We start from the raw sequence: 15,507 nt of genomic DNA, 5'->3' as shown, positions 1-15,507 counted from the left end.
CCATCTTTTTGCACTGTATATAAAAAGATGGCCAAGTAGAAACCAATTGTAAATTTTTATGAAGGGTGATTAGTGCCATAATTATGCCATATATTTACATTATTGAGGTAGACTATCATGGTGTGGTGGGCTGCAGGGTAATGGTGATGTTGCTTATAATTACTGTCTTCTCAGTGGCGTAGCCAGGAAAAATTTTTTACCGAGGCAAATTAGTTTATACATTGACCTAATTGAGAAGGTCTGACTCAAATGATTCACAGACACTTTCAAATTTGGCATTTGCAGGTTGACTGGTTGGATGGAAGAAATGTTTCAGAAGACTCTGAACGTTTTTCTACTTGTCATAAGTAATACTCCAGCATAGTTAATGCTACAGTATACCGTGTTTCAATTGTAGTTTGATTGTTCAAGACTAACGGTAGTGAGTCGCGCGGCCAAGAAACTACAAAGCGCACGCCCAATTAAAAGACGCGCGGCCACTACTGTGAGTTATTTACGTGTAGGGCCAGTTTCGCAATATTAGTCCTAGATTACGCAACATCTCTCAATAGATTTGTATGCGTTACGTGATAAAAAATCTTTTGGAGTCGTCATAGTTTTCTTGCGACCTCGCTAAAATAAAAAAGTAACCATCGCAAAATAAAAAATCAATCTCGGTATGTACAGACTTGATCAACCACAAAGTTACGTAATACAGGAAACTGGTTAATCACGTGATCCCCGCACACTGCTGTTGTGGTCAACCACGTTTTCTGCGTAACAATGACGAGTTTATAAAGGAGATAAACTGGTGACTGTTATGAATATGGAAAGCACCTTGATGGAAGGTACGGTAACTCACAACTAAATTTGCAGTGACTTGTGTATGCACACATTCATAGTGATGAGCGAGTGAATCACTATTAATTTTTATCTCGAGCTTGTAACTTATACTGAACATAATGTATGGCATTGCTATCAGGTGGTTACCAATGCGCCTGATAATGTCATGCATATTTAAACTGTAAGCTCACTGGTTATGTACACGTGGGGCAAGGTTGAGGACAAGGTTGAGATTTGAACTATGATAAGCACGACTGAATCTCTGCTTTGTGCTGTTGCAGTTTCACCGTAAATTCTTACCGGTGAAACAACATAACCAAATGGTTAGGACAGTGGCTTATATGCCCCATGATGCTGGCCGGTTCATATGCTGTTGCAGTTTCTTGCACTACTTACCATGACTATATATAACTGGTTATTATGGAACTTTGAGACAGTTTCTATCCGTGTTAACCTCCTGCAAGTTACTAGTCTTGTCCAAGGTGGATTTGCCCGCACATACTCAAGTGCTTAGGACACTTTCTCCAGCAGATTCAAGCCTAATAGAGCTCTATATGACATGCTTAATATAATGCTGCAGAAATGTTCATTTGATATCATTTCTCTTGTAATGCTGTGTATATACCCCCGGACACTAAACAAGACTATGGGACCGGCCATAATTGACGCAGTAAGACACATGAATTATAGTTTAGCTTTTTTCATTGTACCAGTGATAGACATGATGTCATGCACTCATCCAGTATTTCTATAACACAAACTGAGTACGTATGCAACAAAATTTAATATTTTATCTTCAAATGTTTAGTAAAACACTTGTTCGTATTCTTCCTATAGTGTTGTGCGTATTGTCCAATCTTATATCAATTGCTTTATTTTACAGATTATTAAAACAAGATGCCACAGAACTTGCCAGCTTGAGCAATCTTAGTGTTTGTTTGTGATCTTACAATAGACCATATGCAATCTTGGGGGCATGGCTTTGTAGTATTGATCGTGTGCAATCTGTAACCAGAATGTCTTGAAAGAATACTATAGTAACTTCTCGGATGTTCCTTTCATCAAGAGTATGAGCATTTAAAATTTTTCCAGTATAGAATTTCTTGCTCTCAGGAATATATGAGACTATGCTCTAGATTGCACATAGTCTATAACAACAAATACAGTGTCCTCAGTAAGGAGATTGATTTAAACCCCCTACCCCACCACCAACATACATTCACATTTGTACCACCCTTTAAGCAAGGCCTAAACTGTTGGTCATCACAATCCTAGAGGGGAAGGTCTGAAAGCTACCGTACAGTAGATAACTTAGGCAGTGTAAAACATAGGTGAATTTGGCAAATAGTCCAAGTTTTTTTCCTCGCCTATAGCCATTGTTAGCTATGTCACTGTGTAGAGATATGTTACAAAACACACCGGGGTGTAGCTAGCTTTCTGAATTACCTGGGCACAAGATCTGGCTGTCCCCTTTAACAAGCAATGCGAGCCCATCTCTGTGGACTCTTCATTACAGATTTGCTTTAAAAGAAGTTATGCCTAGCTAGCTACTACACTGCTGTTTGTACAGCTTAGCCCTTAAACCCGCATAATCCAGAAAACTGTATTTACACTTAATAAATACACATGCTTTGCACAAAGCGCTGTAACTTTCGAAGCTTTCGTCCCTCCTATGGCTATGCAATTTATATCATTCTACTCATGATGTAGCAAGGATCAAAATGATACCTAGGGTTTTACCCTAACACTAAAATTAATGGTGAAGCCAAAACTAGTCGTGAAAATAACTTTTCAGTAAGGAAACACACAAACCCTTTACATACCTTTATAAAATGGTTGATAACTCGATGGTAGTTGATCCTATCGCTTTGCAACAACTTTCATTCCACTCGTCGTGAAATTCACTTTCATAATTTATTGTGTTGATTTTTAGTTAAGACCAGCAACTGTTGTCACAAGTGATGAACGTTCCTCTTATAATAGGTGCTAGTGGCACACAAATGTTAATTCATTGGAGTCATGTGCATACTGCTGAGGTAAGTCTATTGTCAGCTGTGTATATACTGTACCATATGGATATCAAATCATCAATCGAGCATTGTCATTTGCTTAGTTCATTCAGTGCTATTGTAAGAATGATGTAGATTATCGCTTTTCTGCCTTACAATGTCACTGGAAAATTAACGTGGTTTCAGGGTGACCTAAAATGTTTCTGGGAAGTTCTGCAATAGTGTTGATTTGGCTAGTGAGATTTTGGCTTCATTTGCTGATTTGATTGTCCAATTTCTGTAATGTGTTTAGTGGTCTTTTATTTCTATGATTATTAGCAATTGTCATCTTGATATATAGGTGTTCTGGAGATTATGGGAAAACACCACACACGATGTAATTGGTTTATAATAGTGTGTATTCTAACTTATTCTGTAACTAAGTTTTGTTTGTCATATCGATTGAGCTGTGTATATTTTTATCACTTGTTCAGACCTGTTGCATATTACAAGTTTAATCGAAGGTTAACTTGAAGGTGGCCATAATAACATTAATAGATGGGAACTAGCATTGAACACTATGCACTATTCAGTAAATATCTAAACGGTAGAGTTAGCTTGATCACTATGCATTGTGGTATTCATTAGAAGGTATCAACAGGTTTGGGGTAGTACCATATGTAGCAGCCTGCCTGTTCTATGCTATAGCAGGGCAGTAAAGGAGCAGCATTATCACTATTTTTTTGCAGTGCTGGAAACTTTTTATCCCACCAAAGGTCCATAGTACCAAACTACGGCTGGTTAGTAGGATATGGGCTGCATTGTAGCATATCAGTTAGGAGGGATCATATAGGGCATCTGGTGTTGGGTAAATTGGCATACCACCAAATGTACCAGCCAGAGCTTTATCATAAATGTTGGGGTACACATTTACCATGACCCAATCTCGGAGTGTCATGTGATCTCACATGACAGATTAAGGGTCAGGTCACAAGGCTACAGCGCTCCAGCCCATTCTCCCAATCTCGATCTCTTGTTGTATTATGGTCATTGCCACACACTGGTATATAGAATGTTTGTTTCAGCTCTATAGTCAACATCATCTTCATACTTCATAACACTCACTGCCGTGATGCAATGGTTCTTTCAAAATGATGCACTTGCAATAATCAAGGCTTGCAACACAATAAATTGAAATAGTGGTGAGACAAGCATATCAAATGTACTATCAGTACATGTACATCAACCAGATGTGTAAGCTTCATACTTGGAGCACAAAACTTCTGACTGTGTGAATATTATTGCAACATTCAAGTGTGTGTTGCAAATGACGATTGGAAGTCCCTAGATGGCTCCACAAACACTTCTGTACAATACAAGTGAAGAATAATACCAACATATAAATGGACACTTCATTATGTTTTTTCACTCCTTGCATTGTATCATTACAGTACATTATACATAAACATATTATGTATTACACACTTAGATATGCTACAAAGGAATTGTCAGTTTCATGTCGTAATTGGCTAATTCATAATTAAGTCACCAATTGCTGCAGATTGATTGCCGTCTTAAGCTTCTTGGTATAAGGACATCTACAGATTATCTAAGGCTCTTCATCATAATATAGGCAGGGGGCTTATCAGTGCTGAAGTGAGTGGACTGACTAATAGGCCATCATCATCTATCACACAGACTTCTCACTTCCTGGAATATAAATGCTAACAATAAATTAAATAATAATAATTATTATTGTGATATGTAATGTGTAAATAATATGAGGTGGTATAAGCAGTGGACCTGGAGATGAAGAACTCAATTGGTATTTCACATTCATGCCTGTTACCTCTGCAAGTCACAGCATCCCATCTTGCATGGCCAGATCACTTATTCTATATCATGGTGCCTCACACAATCCCTAGCATTTAATGCCTACACTGAAAGAGGGTTTGGACTGCTTAGCATAGGCCATTCTGATGGGTGCTCATTTTCACACCTCCAGGTACCATACGCACCATTAATATTAATAAATACTAGAAGTTTAACTTCTCATGCACCACATGAAGCACACAAGGCTATTATAATTTTGTCAAACTGCTTGTGTAACCAGCAGCTCTTGCCAGCAGTCACCCTTTCACTGAAAATGTTTCCTGGAAAAATTGTTACACAAAATTTCTCCAGTTAAGCAATACTAGTGTACTTGTCATACAGAAAGCCAGCTGTAACCAGAGAGCAGCCAGTCCAGACCTGACGATAGATGTCATGTGATACATGGTGCAGAAGTTCTATGACTATGTAAGATGAGACACTGTGACTTGCAGAGGCATCTAATACAATAGAATGCATAAACACTAGGAAACATATAAAATTTCTGGATCCCTGCAGGTCTTTGGTCCTGGGTTTATTAATTCCTGGGGTAGGGAATTATATTAGTACTAACTTGTGTACAATAATCTGTATGTGTAGCTATAAAATACCTTAAGGGAACATCTGAGAAGTTTGAATACTATTCTAGGGATGGGAGAGTATTGACATTTCTGTCGTACAATTATTGTCATGAGCCATTATCACAATTATTGTACATTTAACCACTGTACTGTAACAAAAACCCTAAAATATTCAACTAAATGGCAAAAATATTTAAGATGATTGATTATTATGTGATAATTGCCAATTTTAATTATCACTAGTTAATGAAAATTAGACGATTGCCAACTAAATAATCATGATAATTGGATAATTGCCCATCTCTATAATATTCTTGCATCAATACTACAAAGCCATGCCCCCAAGATTGCATATGGTCTATTGTAAGATCACAAACAAAATACACTTACACTAAGATTGCTCAAGCTGGCAAGTTCTGTGGCATCTTGTTTTAATAATCTGTAAAATAAAGCAATTGATATAAGATTGGACAATACGCACAACACAATAGGAAGAATACGAACAAGTGTTTTACCAAACATTTGAAGATAAAATATTAAATTTTGTTGCATACGTACTCAGTTTGTGTTATAGAAAATATTGGATGAGTGCATGACATCATGTCTATTACTGGTACAATGAAAAAAGCTAAACTATAATTCATGTATCTTACTGCGTCAATTATGGCCGGTCCCATAGTCTTGTTTAGTGTCCGGGGGTATATACACAGCATTACAAGAGAAATGATATCAAATGAACATTTCTGCAGCATTATATTAAGCATGTCATATAGAGCTCTATTAGGCTTGAATCTGCAGGGGAAAGTGTCCTAAGCACTTGAGTATGTGCGGGAAAATCCACCTTGGACAAGACTAGTAACTTGCAGGAGGTTAACACGGATAGAAACTGTCTCAAAGTTCCATACTAACCACTTATAGTCATGGTAAGTAGTGCAAGAAACTGCAACAGCATATGAACCGGCCAGCATCATGGGGCATACAAGCCACTGTCCTAACCATTTGGTTATGTTGTTTCACCATTAAGAATTTACGGTGAAACTGCAACAGCACAAAGCAGAGATTCAGTCGTGCTCATCATAGTTCAAATCTCAACCTTGTCCTTGACCTTGCCCCATGTGTACATAACAGTGAGCTTACAGTTTAAATATGCATGACATTGTCAGGCGCATTGGTAACCACCTGATAGCAATGCCATACATTATGTTCAGTATAAGTTACAAGCTCGAGGCAAAATTGTGATTCACTTGTTCATCACTTAGTCTGGCGGCACCCGCCCTTACTCTATGCGATGGGGCGGGCGCCGCCAGACTACTCATCACTATGAATGTGTCCAAGGGCATCGGAACCGGGGGCCAGGGGGGGCCAGGCCCCCACACTATTTTCAAAAGCATGTTTTGGCCCCCAACTTTTTGGGCCAAGTACTAGTAGCCAATCAGCCAAAGTTATATACACACACAGAAATGCATACCTCCATACGAGAAGCCATACAACCATCACGCAAAAGCACTCTGGGGTGTGGCATCACCAGTCCACCGCAGAGTCGAATCCAGACTTATAGAAAGGGGGGTCAAAAATGAACTGAGGCACTACATTGTCTCTGGTTTGATAAGGTGAGACCAAAAATAATAAAAAAAGGCCACAGCCAGCTGACAATAGCTGCCCACCTCACCAACTACGCATTTATAGCTGATAAAGTACATAAAAATCCTTAAATAGCTCACTACACACTATTCTAATACTGTGACTGCTTTATTAGAGTGACTGCTCTATTAGAGTATCTCGATCTTGGTATATTAAAAATTTTTGGAGGGGGGTCAAGAGGCCCCTTTGACCCCCCTTTATCCGCCCCTGGTCCACCCATTCATTGTACTGTACGAGGCACTGTATTAAACACAAAAGCACCTGTAATTTTATTTCTGTTCTGCTTGCACACGATACCTGTTGTTGAAATATTTCCTGGATCCCGTGCAGTGAGAAGTTTGAACAGTAGAAAGAGTGTCATGTCCGTGATGTGGGAAAGATTAAACTCAAATTGAGGGTGGTAACAGATCTAAGTCTAAGAGGGCAGTCACACTGTAGTGCACGAGTGTATGGGAGTTGCTGACTACCAACGATTAAACCAGACATTATTAAGACTTTGTGGTGAAGTTGATTTATGAAGAGAAACAAACAAGGATGTGGAATATCAAAGTGGCCAACCATGAATGCAGTGTAGTATTCACCTGATCTACACTCAGTTTGGGAACACCTGCTAGAACAGACATCCCAGCTTATAGTTCCTTAAAGGTAACGATGTTTCACTTTGCTATTAATGCTGTAATCCTTGTAGTGTGAAGTACGTAAAGCTCGCATAATGAAAAGACCTTGATGTGACCATGATTTCTCATGTGATACATACATGCATTAAGCACATGCAGTAGGTGTAGAGGAGCATAGCGGCGGGTGTAGGGAGTGAAGAGATAGCTATGCAGTATAGGGTAGGGCTGTTAGCTAGTGATAACACACCCCACAACACCTTTATATAAACGTACGTATGAACTGGGTACAGAGGAGCCGTATCAATGGGACCCTGTGTGTCTGAATGGGTTTATGGTTAACTGGTCATGGCTGTCTTTGGCCCCCCACCCTGAAAATCGTTCCTACGCCTTTGAATGTGTGCATACGCAAGTCACTGCAAATTTAGTTTAACACAGGGGTGAGTTACCGTATCTTCCATCAAGGTGCTTTCCATATTCATAAGTCACCAGTTTATCTCCTTTATAAAGTCACTCACTCGTCATTGTTACGCAGAAAACGTGTTTGACCACAACAGCAATGTGCGATGATCACGTGATCAACCAGTTTCCTGTATTACGTAACTTTGTGGTTGAGCAAGTCTGTACATAAGGCCACTCCAAGTCATACCTTAGTTTCTGGTCACTCCCTAGCCAACAAAAGGATGCGGGCGGGCGGATGATCAGGACTTCAGGACTATCATAGACTCTTACATATACACCAGTAATACTGTAATGTTATTAATTTTGCTCAATTTACCCATTTCATATTGAGTTTACAACCAAGCTTAACCAACATTCTTATAGCATAAGTAGTTAATTATGCTTCTGCAAAGTGCACCAGGAAAATTGTTGATGGCTAGCTACACTGCTGAGCACAGCAATGTGTAGCTAACACTAAGGAAAGGTCTGCTCATGTAGCTACTTTTGCTTTACAAATGAAATGTTTCATTAGCTATGTCAGGAAATTATTATTTATTAGCTAGCTAATAATAATCCAAAACTATATTAACACATCAGAAACTCTTTCAAATGTGAAGTCTTAGCCAACTATATATGCATGCATTTCTAGCCTTCTATACAGTAAACCTTCAGTAAAGTAGCTGTCAAAGTTTTGAGTTGAGTTGTTGAGTGCTCCAGGCTAGTGTTTTTCAGTGACCATGTGGGAAAGCTAAGTTAATGTTTAACTAAGGGATGCCATGCACTTGTTAATTTAGGACCATACTTGCAATTATTTAATCATGGAAAAGTTGAAGTTTGAGCTCACCAAATGTTACCGGATTTCTAGTCAGTATATCAGTGATCAGTGATAAGGAAGTCCAAGTTTAGATCCACTAGAAGAGTTACTAGACTAATCATTAGAGGACCACATCTGAATTGTTAGGAAAGTTTAAAGCTATGGTATATCTGATCATTAGGCTAGTGATCAATGCTATACATGCATACTGTACTGAAATTACTTATTGGCAACAGAAGCATTACTAATAGCTATATAGCTAATCAAGGACAAGTCAAAAACGTTATAGTAGTATCTGCCTATTCTAGTATTAGAGTTAAGGGTAGTGTGACTGCTCTATTAGAATCCCTGACTGCTCTATTAGAGTATCTCGATCTTTTGCAGTGTTTAAAAATCACTGTCCTTGGTCACGTACACTTAAGCGCCTGTAATATTAATAATAGTCCTCATAAACTGGGGTTCCAGTTTTCCATGCGGGCGGGTGACCAGAAACTAAGGTTTGACTTGGTGTGGCCTAACGAGATTGATAATAAATAGGCGTATTTCACTTTATTTCTCTACCTTATGTTACAACTACTGTCACGTTATACCAGTCAACATAGCCGTGTTTGTATAGTCCATCTAGCACTGACATTATCCAATCCTGGTTTGCCTATACGCGTATTTTCTTCAATCAAACCTCTATTCTCTACAATAACTTTTAAAGACACGACGTGGACACAAACTCTAATGTCTGATAAACAAGTTGTGACAGCGTACTGAACCTTAAGTTCCCTAGGGATGGCGTTTTAAGCAGAAATCTTTTAAATTCGATTTAGTGCCACACCCCATGCGAGCGTTTATAAATTGCCAGTTGTCTTATGGTGTGAAGAACAAAATCACTAGCGAAGGTGCTTTAAGCATACTCTTCAATTCTCTATTTACGTGTAATTTTTGATAGATTAACCACAAAGGCCGGTAAGGTGAATACAAAAGGTAACAAGCCTTTAGGGGTTACCACCTCTATGTAGTGTGTACCATGTAGGTTGTGTTGTGGCTTTCATTAAGTATTATGCACACACAAATGGTGCACACAATTTTGTAATGGATTGCTCGGATGTGGTTGGTGGTGTCGTGGCTCGTGGTTTGCCAGTGACCACGTATGAGTTGGGGTTGTTCCACACAACTTACACAATATTCAAATTTTATGATGGCCATGAAAATTTCTTGCCATATGGTAAACATACAACAATGTGTAAAAACGTTAATCAACATCACATCAAGACTTGACTAAAAACAGTTCCAACAATAGTGATGATTTCTTGTATGTCAGCATGACGATACTGAGACCTGTAAAAGAATAAGCAGGTACTGAAGTTAACCTTAAATTAAACACTCATGCAACTGACCTGGAACATTGGTCGCAACACCAAAAACACTTGTTTTGATATCTGATGACACAATCCAGCAGGCACTGAATTAAAAGAGAATGTACAAAAAATCAATATGCCGGGCTGTATCAATAATAGCATGGATAATCAAAATGAACAAAAATTATGTCCCAGGCTAAGTGAATGAATAACATAACTGTTGGGTAAGCATGTCAAACCTGAACATTAGGACATTAGTCAAACAAAAGTACGCTATCAATACTTGGTCAAAATACAATGTTTGTACCACTGGACTTCACACTGGTTGCCCAAAAATTGTGCCATTCCGGGACAACAGCATAATTATGAAACAAATAGTTACTACAACACAGAAGACTTACTGTTGCACTGTCTACACTGATATACCATAATTTAAAAACATAACAGGTGGGCATTAAATACAATACACTTAACATCTGGGTACTAGGAAAAAATCACTAACATCACAACATGTAAACTGACCTGGAAATTAACACCCTTGATGCCACTACAGTCTACGCTGGATATTTGTTTGAACCCATCGACACTATGCCCGATACATCTGAGTAGACTGACCTGCAAATTCACATCACTAGTATACAGTGATAATTGATAACTACAAAACAACAATTGCAATAATACAATTCTTCTGTACGTCAACTGACCTGAAATTCATGACACTCAATACCGAGACCTGTAAAAGAATAAGCAGGCACTGAAGTCAACTTTAAATTAAACACACATGCAAACTAACCTGGAACATCGGTCGCAACACCAAAGACATCTGTTTCGATATCTGACAAAACAATCCAGCAGGCACTGAATTAAAAAGAGAATGTGCAAAAAATCAATATGCCAGGCTGTACCAATAAAGGATGGATAATCAAAATGAACTAAAAAACACATATCCCATATGCAGGTTAAGTGAGTAACATAACTGTTGGGTAAGCATGTGAACCAGAACATTAGGTCATTAGTCAAACAAAAGTACGCTATCACAAACTGGTCACTGATAATTGATAACTACAAAAAGAACAATTGCAATAATACAATTCCTCTAAACGTTAACTGACCTGAAATTCATGACACCTGTATCTTTGTTCTTGCATGGTCTCAACTTACATATGTACCATGATCACATTCAACTGCTAGTGGATAAACAGTATGACCAGATGGCCTGCAAAAACCAACAAGCAGGTGTTAAATACAATACACCTAAAGCCTGGAATACGAAAAATATTATAATCCCAGCTGGGTGAATCTCTTGTAACTGAGTAAAAAGGTGTTTATTTTACACCTGCAGCCTAGCAGTGACACATCACAAGTATTGAAGTCACAGTGTGTTACTGTATCATCCATCTCTGAATGTGTCATTTTGTGTAGAGAGCAATCTTCCACAAGTGACCTGCAGGTTTCAGTGTATATTGTTAACCATTAATATTGTTCACCATTGTGAACTGTATGTACAGTGAAACCTCACTTAGCGGCCACCTCTTTAATAAGACCACCTCATTATATTGGCCACCTCTAGTAGATCCCAAATATAGCTAAGCAGTACTTTATGACCTCATTCATAAGGTCACCTTGTTATTCAGGCCAAATTTTTGGTTCCACAGCTGGCCATATTAATGAGGTTTCATTGTACTTATGTGAATTTTTATTTTTTGTAACTTTTCTTCAGGTTTACTGATGGGCACTATGAAGCATTGTTGACTGGTCCGTACATAATGTGGTGGCTTGAAATGCTAAAACAGTACGTAGCATGTCTTGTATGTACATGTAATGTGTTGTAATGTGTCCTCACATCCACACATCTTAGAAATAAATATAAATGTATTCTCTATACTCAGTTCCATTGTGCCACTGGGTCATAAGTGGGTTGAGTATGGATCATCCAGGACATTTGGGTCACATTTTGTCCTGGCCAAGTGGATCTCATCCACTGACAGAATATACAGATCAGATCATGTGTATAAATTACGGTGGAACTTGTTTATTGCCACCTTCACTCAATAAGCAGGTAACAGTGTATAAATTCTCAATTGGAATTGGCTTTTCAAGAGAGGTTGTCTTTCTATACTGGTGGCCATTAAGACAGGTTGTACTGATAGAGTTTACATACTAGAGATGCAACAATATCCTCCACTTAGTGTTGTTTGATAGTGATGCAATGGAGACTATGTATTGTTGCATTTAAATACTATGCTATTATATTGCAACTCTAGCATGTATTTATAACAGGAATGTTTGTTAACTGTTTAGACATACTGGAGCCACACCCACTCATCTGGATTCTACAAATGGAGTCATACCAACTTGTCATCATACTTACGTGTTACTCCCATTGTGCTTGGATTGGATGAATATACATGCCGTCATGTGAGACTTGCTACCATGGCAGGCCACTGGAAAACATTTCATAGCTGTTATATTATAGTCATTATTGTACAATTCTTACATTATTGTTGTGAAAAGTTTTTGGCATTCATGTGTCCTCTGTATGTTGTAATTACATGTATAATTTTTGTGTGGGGGTGCTATATGTAGTAGTTGTAACATGGACACGAGTGATTTGCCTGAAATATACACACGAGCACGAGGGCACAGCCCGAGTGCGAGTGTGTATATGTCAGGCAAATCACAAGTGCCCATGTTACAACTAATATATTCCACTTGGGTGACTCACCTGCAAGTGTACATGGAAACTGCAGGAATGCTTTGCAAGTGTATTTATATGGGACCATATGACTTTCGATTGTGGGTAACGTCGTAAGAGCAACGACAAGGAACTGCTGATAGGCCAAACGTAAGTGTATCGTCACGAGCATGTAGATCGCTTCGATTGTGGGTACGCAATTAAACACAGGAAGCCCAAATACGAGCTGAACAGCTCATAATGAAGCTTAAGTGCACTATAAAGTACTTACTATACTAGCCATGAATAAACTAAAGCAGTGAATATGTTTACAGCGATATAATGGCCTAGCCAATTAAGCGCCACGCCCAGTCACTACGCGTGTGTGACATCGCGCCAGGTGTCAAAACGGCAATGTAAAGACAATTCAACTACACTAAAGTACTTACTTTACTAGCCATGAATAAACTAAAGCCTTCGATTCTGTTCCACACCGACGTTTATTGCAAAAGTTAACATCGTTTGGTATTCATGGAAATGTGCTAAAATGGATTGAAAGCTTTTTATCTAACAGAGTGCAACGAGTTGTACTTAATGGCCATAAATCTTCCACCATTCTAGTTACTAGTGGTGTCCCCCAGGGTTTTGTGCTGGGTCCCCTACTATTCACGATGTTTGTAAATGAGATACCATCAATTGTATCAAGTCCGGTGCTATTGTTTGCTGATGATACAAAAATCTTTCGAGTCATTAGAAATAGAGAAGACCATACTGCGTTACAGAGTGACTTAGACTTACTTCAAAGATGGTCACAACAGTGGCTTTTGAATTTTAATATTTCCAAGTGCAAACACCTTCACTTCGGCCCAGCCCACCACTATGGTCCTTACTGTCTCAACGGAATATTTATTGACATCAATGCAACGCACAGCGACCTCGGTATTGTTTTTGACGATCAGCTCAAATTCCACCATCACACCACTCAAGCTACTACCAAAGCTAACCGAGTACTTGGTTTGATTAAGAAATCATTTGAATACCTTCACCAGTGGCGGATCCAGGATGGGGCATTTGGGGCAAATGCCCCCCCCCTTCAAGAAATTGCATACAAGATCGAGATACTCTAATAGAGCAGTCAATTACTCTAATAAAGCAGTCACAATGTTCATGAGGCAGTGTAGCTTACCTATGAAGCTATAAATAGGATTTTATTTTACATAACAGACGTGATATAGTTGGTAAGGATAACTAGCTATTATTGTCGTGACCTTTTTTTATTTTTTTTTGTTTTTTTGGTCTTCAACTGGTTTTCAGCAAGTTTTTTTGGTCTTCAACTGTTTTTCAGAAAGGTGCCCCCCCTCTTTCCAAACTCTGGATCCGCCCCTGTTGACTCTACCATGCTAACTTGTTTGTTCAATACATTGGTTCGACCTATCTTGGAATACAATAACCCTATTTGGGGGCCTCATTACATCCTAGACAACAGAAAGGTAGAGAAGATACAACGAAGGGCTACTCGTCTCATCCCACAACTTCAAGACAAATCTTACTCAGAGAGGTTGACACAACTAGATTTGCCATCTTTTCATTATAGAGGATTGAGAGGTGATCTAATATTTCTTTTCAAAATTCTTAACAATTATTTCACCACCGATTTTATTGATATATATACGTACTCAAGATCTATTACCAGGGGGCAGCAATTCAAATTGTTTAAGGAAAGCTCAAGACTATTGTGTAGATCTAATTACTTTATCAATAGAATCACCAACAATTGGAATAGTTTGCCTAATTATGTTGTAAATAGTTCTTCGATTAACACTTTTAAATCATTATTAGATAGTCATTTAATTGATTCAAGATTTATTTTTGTATAAGTCATTTAATTGATTCAAGAGTTATTTTTGTATAATTACTGCATTGATCGGGTATGCAGGCTGTGCCTTTACCCGTATTTAATCATAATCATAATCATAATCAATACTGTTAACACTAATGGCTAAACCAATTAAGTGCTACACCCAGTGTCTGTGGGACAACCCCACGTGACTATTGAATGTAACATGTTTAATATAAACTAACCTGTGACCTTCTTCATTAAAACAATGAACTATCTTCTTCCCGAAGTCCATGATCTATGCCTTGGCTCACTTTACAAAAACTAAAAAAAAAAAAAAAAACTAAAACCCACTATCGATCCTGTGAAGTGTCGCTATATTAAAGGAGAGGAGATCACACAGTTTCATCAAAGAAATCAAATGATTTCTGAGAATGCTTGGAATGCATTAATGAGAATAGGAGGTAGTATATACAAGTTATATCACTCCTATTCTCGTTACTGCATTCCTGAGCACTGCTAGCAGTGCTATTATACCACTTATGCACCTTCTCTTCCCTTTGAAGTGAGGTGTGAAGGTGGTATATGTAATGGCTGTAACGCTGTGGGGGTGCATTGCCTAGCTGATATGTATGCACGTGCCCTGATATGTACGCACGATGCCCTCGTGCCCTGATATGTACGCACGATGCCCAAGGGCAAGTGCGTATGTACGCACGATGCCCGAGGGCAAGTGCGTACATATCAGGGCACGCCTGATATGTACGCACGATGCCCGAGGGCAAGTGCGTACATATCAGGGCACGCCTGATATTACGCACGATGCCCGAGGGCAAGTGCGTACATATCAGGGCACGCCTGATATGTACGCACGATG

General features: G+C 38.7%; 1 protein-coding gene and 1 long non-coding RNA gene across 4 annotated transcripts; one reads left to right on the top strand and one right to left on the bottom strand.

Moving 5' to 3' along the window:
• The first annotated feature begins 767 nt into the window (after nt 1–767).
• LOC136239235 (uncharacterized) lies at nt 768–3,266 on the top strand. Its single transcript, XR_010693386.1, has 4 exons — nt 768–827; nt 1,706–1,754; nt 2,806–2,858; nt 3,172–3,266. It is a non-coding gene; the product is annotated as an uncharacterized lncRNA (long non-coding RNA).
• Nucleotides 3,267–9,952: 6,686 nt separating this feature from the next.
• On the bottom strand, nt 9,953–11,313 carry LOC136239129 (uncharacterized). 3 transcript variants are annotated; one of them, XM_066029871.1, is made up of 6 exons: nt 11,232–11,313; nt 10,913–10,977; nt 10,824–10,852; nt 10,642–10,774; nt 10,159–10,223; nt 9,953–10,099 (listed from the first exon to the last, which is right to left on the bottom strand). In XM_066029871.1, exons 2-6 carry the CDS (start codon nt 10,940–10,942, stop codon nt 10,024–10,026), a joined length of 333 nt encoding a protein of 110 aa, XP_065885943.1. In that variant the 5' UTR covers nt 10,943–10,977; nt 11,232–11,313; the 3' UTR covers nt 9,953–10,023. The 3 variants fall into 3 exon arrangements, with proteins under 3 accessions (XP_065885943.1, XP_065885941.1, XP_065885942.1); XM_066029869.1 differs by having other exon boundaries at nt 10,642–10,734; XM_066029870.1 differs by lacking the exon at nt 11,232–11,313 and having other exon boundaries at nt 10,913–11,219.
• Nucleotides 11,314–15,507: the final 4,194 nt, after the last annotated feature.

Source organism: Dysidea avara, chromosome 11 (assembly GCF_963678975.1).
Source record: "Dysidea avara chromosome 11, odDysAvar1.4, whole genome shotgun sequence".
NCBI lineage: Eukaryota > Metazoa > Porifera > Demospongiae > Dictyoceratida > Dysideidae > Dysidea > Dysidea avara.
Note: the sequence above shows the minus strand (reverse complement) of the source record. Positions and strands in the feature narration are given on the sequence as shown.

Excerpts from the sequence above, each read along its gene's own strand:
- LOC136239129 (XM_066029869.1), bottom strand. Across the intron at positions 10,853-10,912 it reads TGTTGCGACCGATGTTCCAG|GTCTCGGTATTGAGTGTCAT; the intron begins GTTAGTTTGCAT and ends ATTCTTTTACAG. Across the intron at positions 10,100-10,158 it reads TGTTGCGACCAATGTTCCAG|GTCTCAGTATCGTCATGCTG; the intron begins GTCAGTTGCATG and ends ATTCTTTTACAG.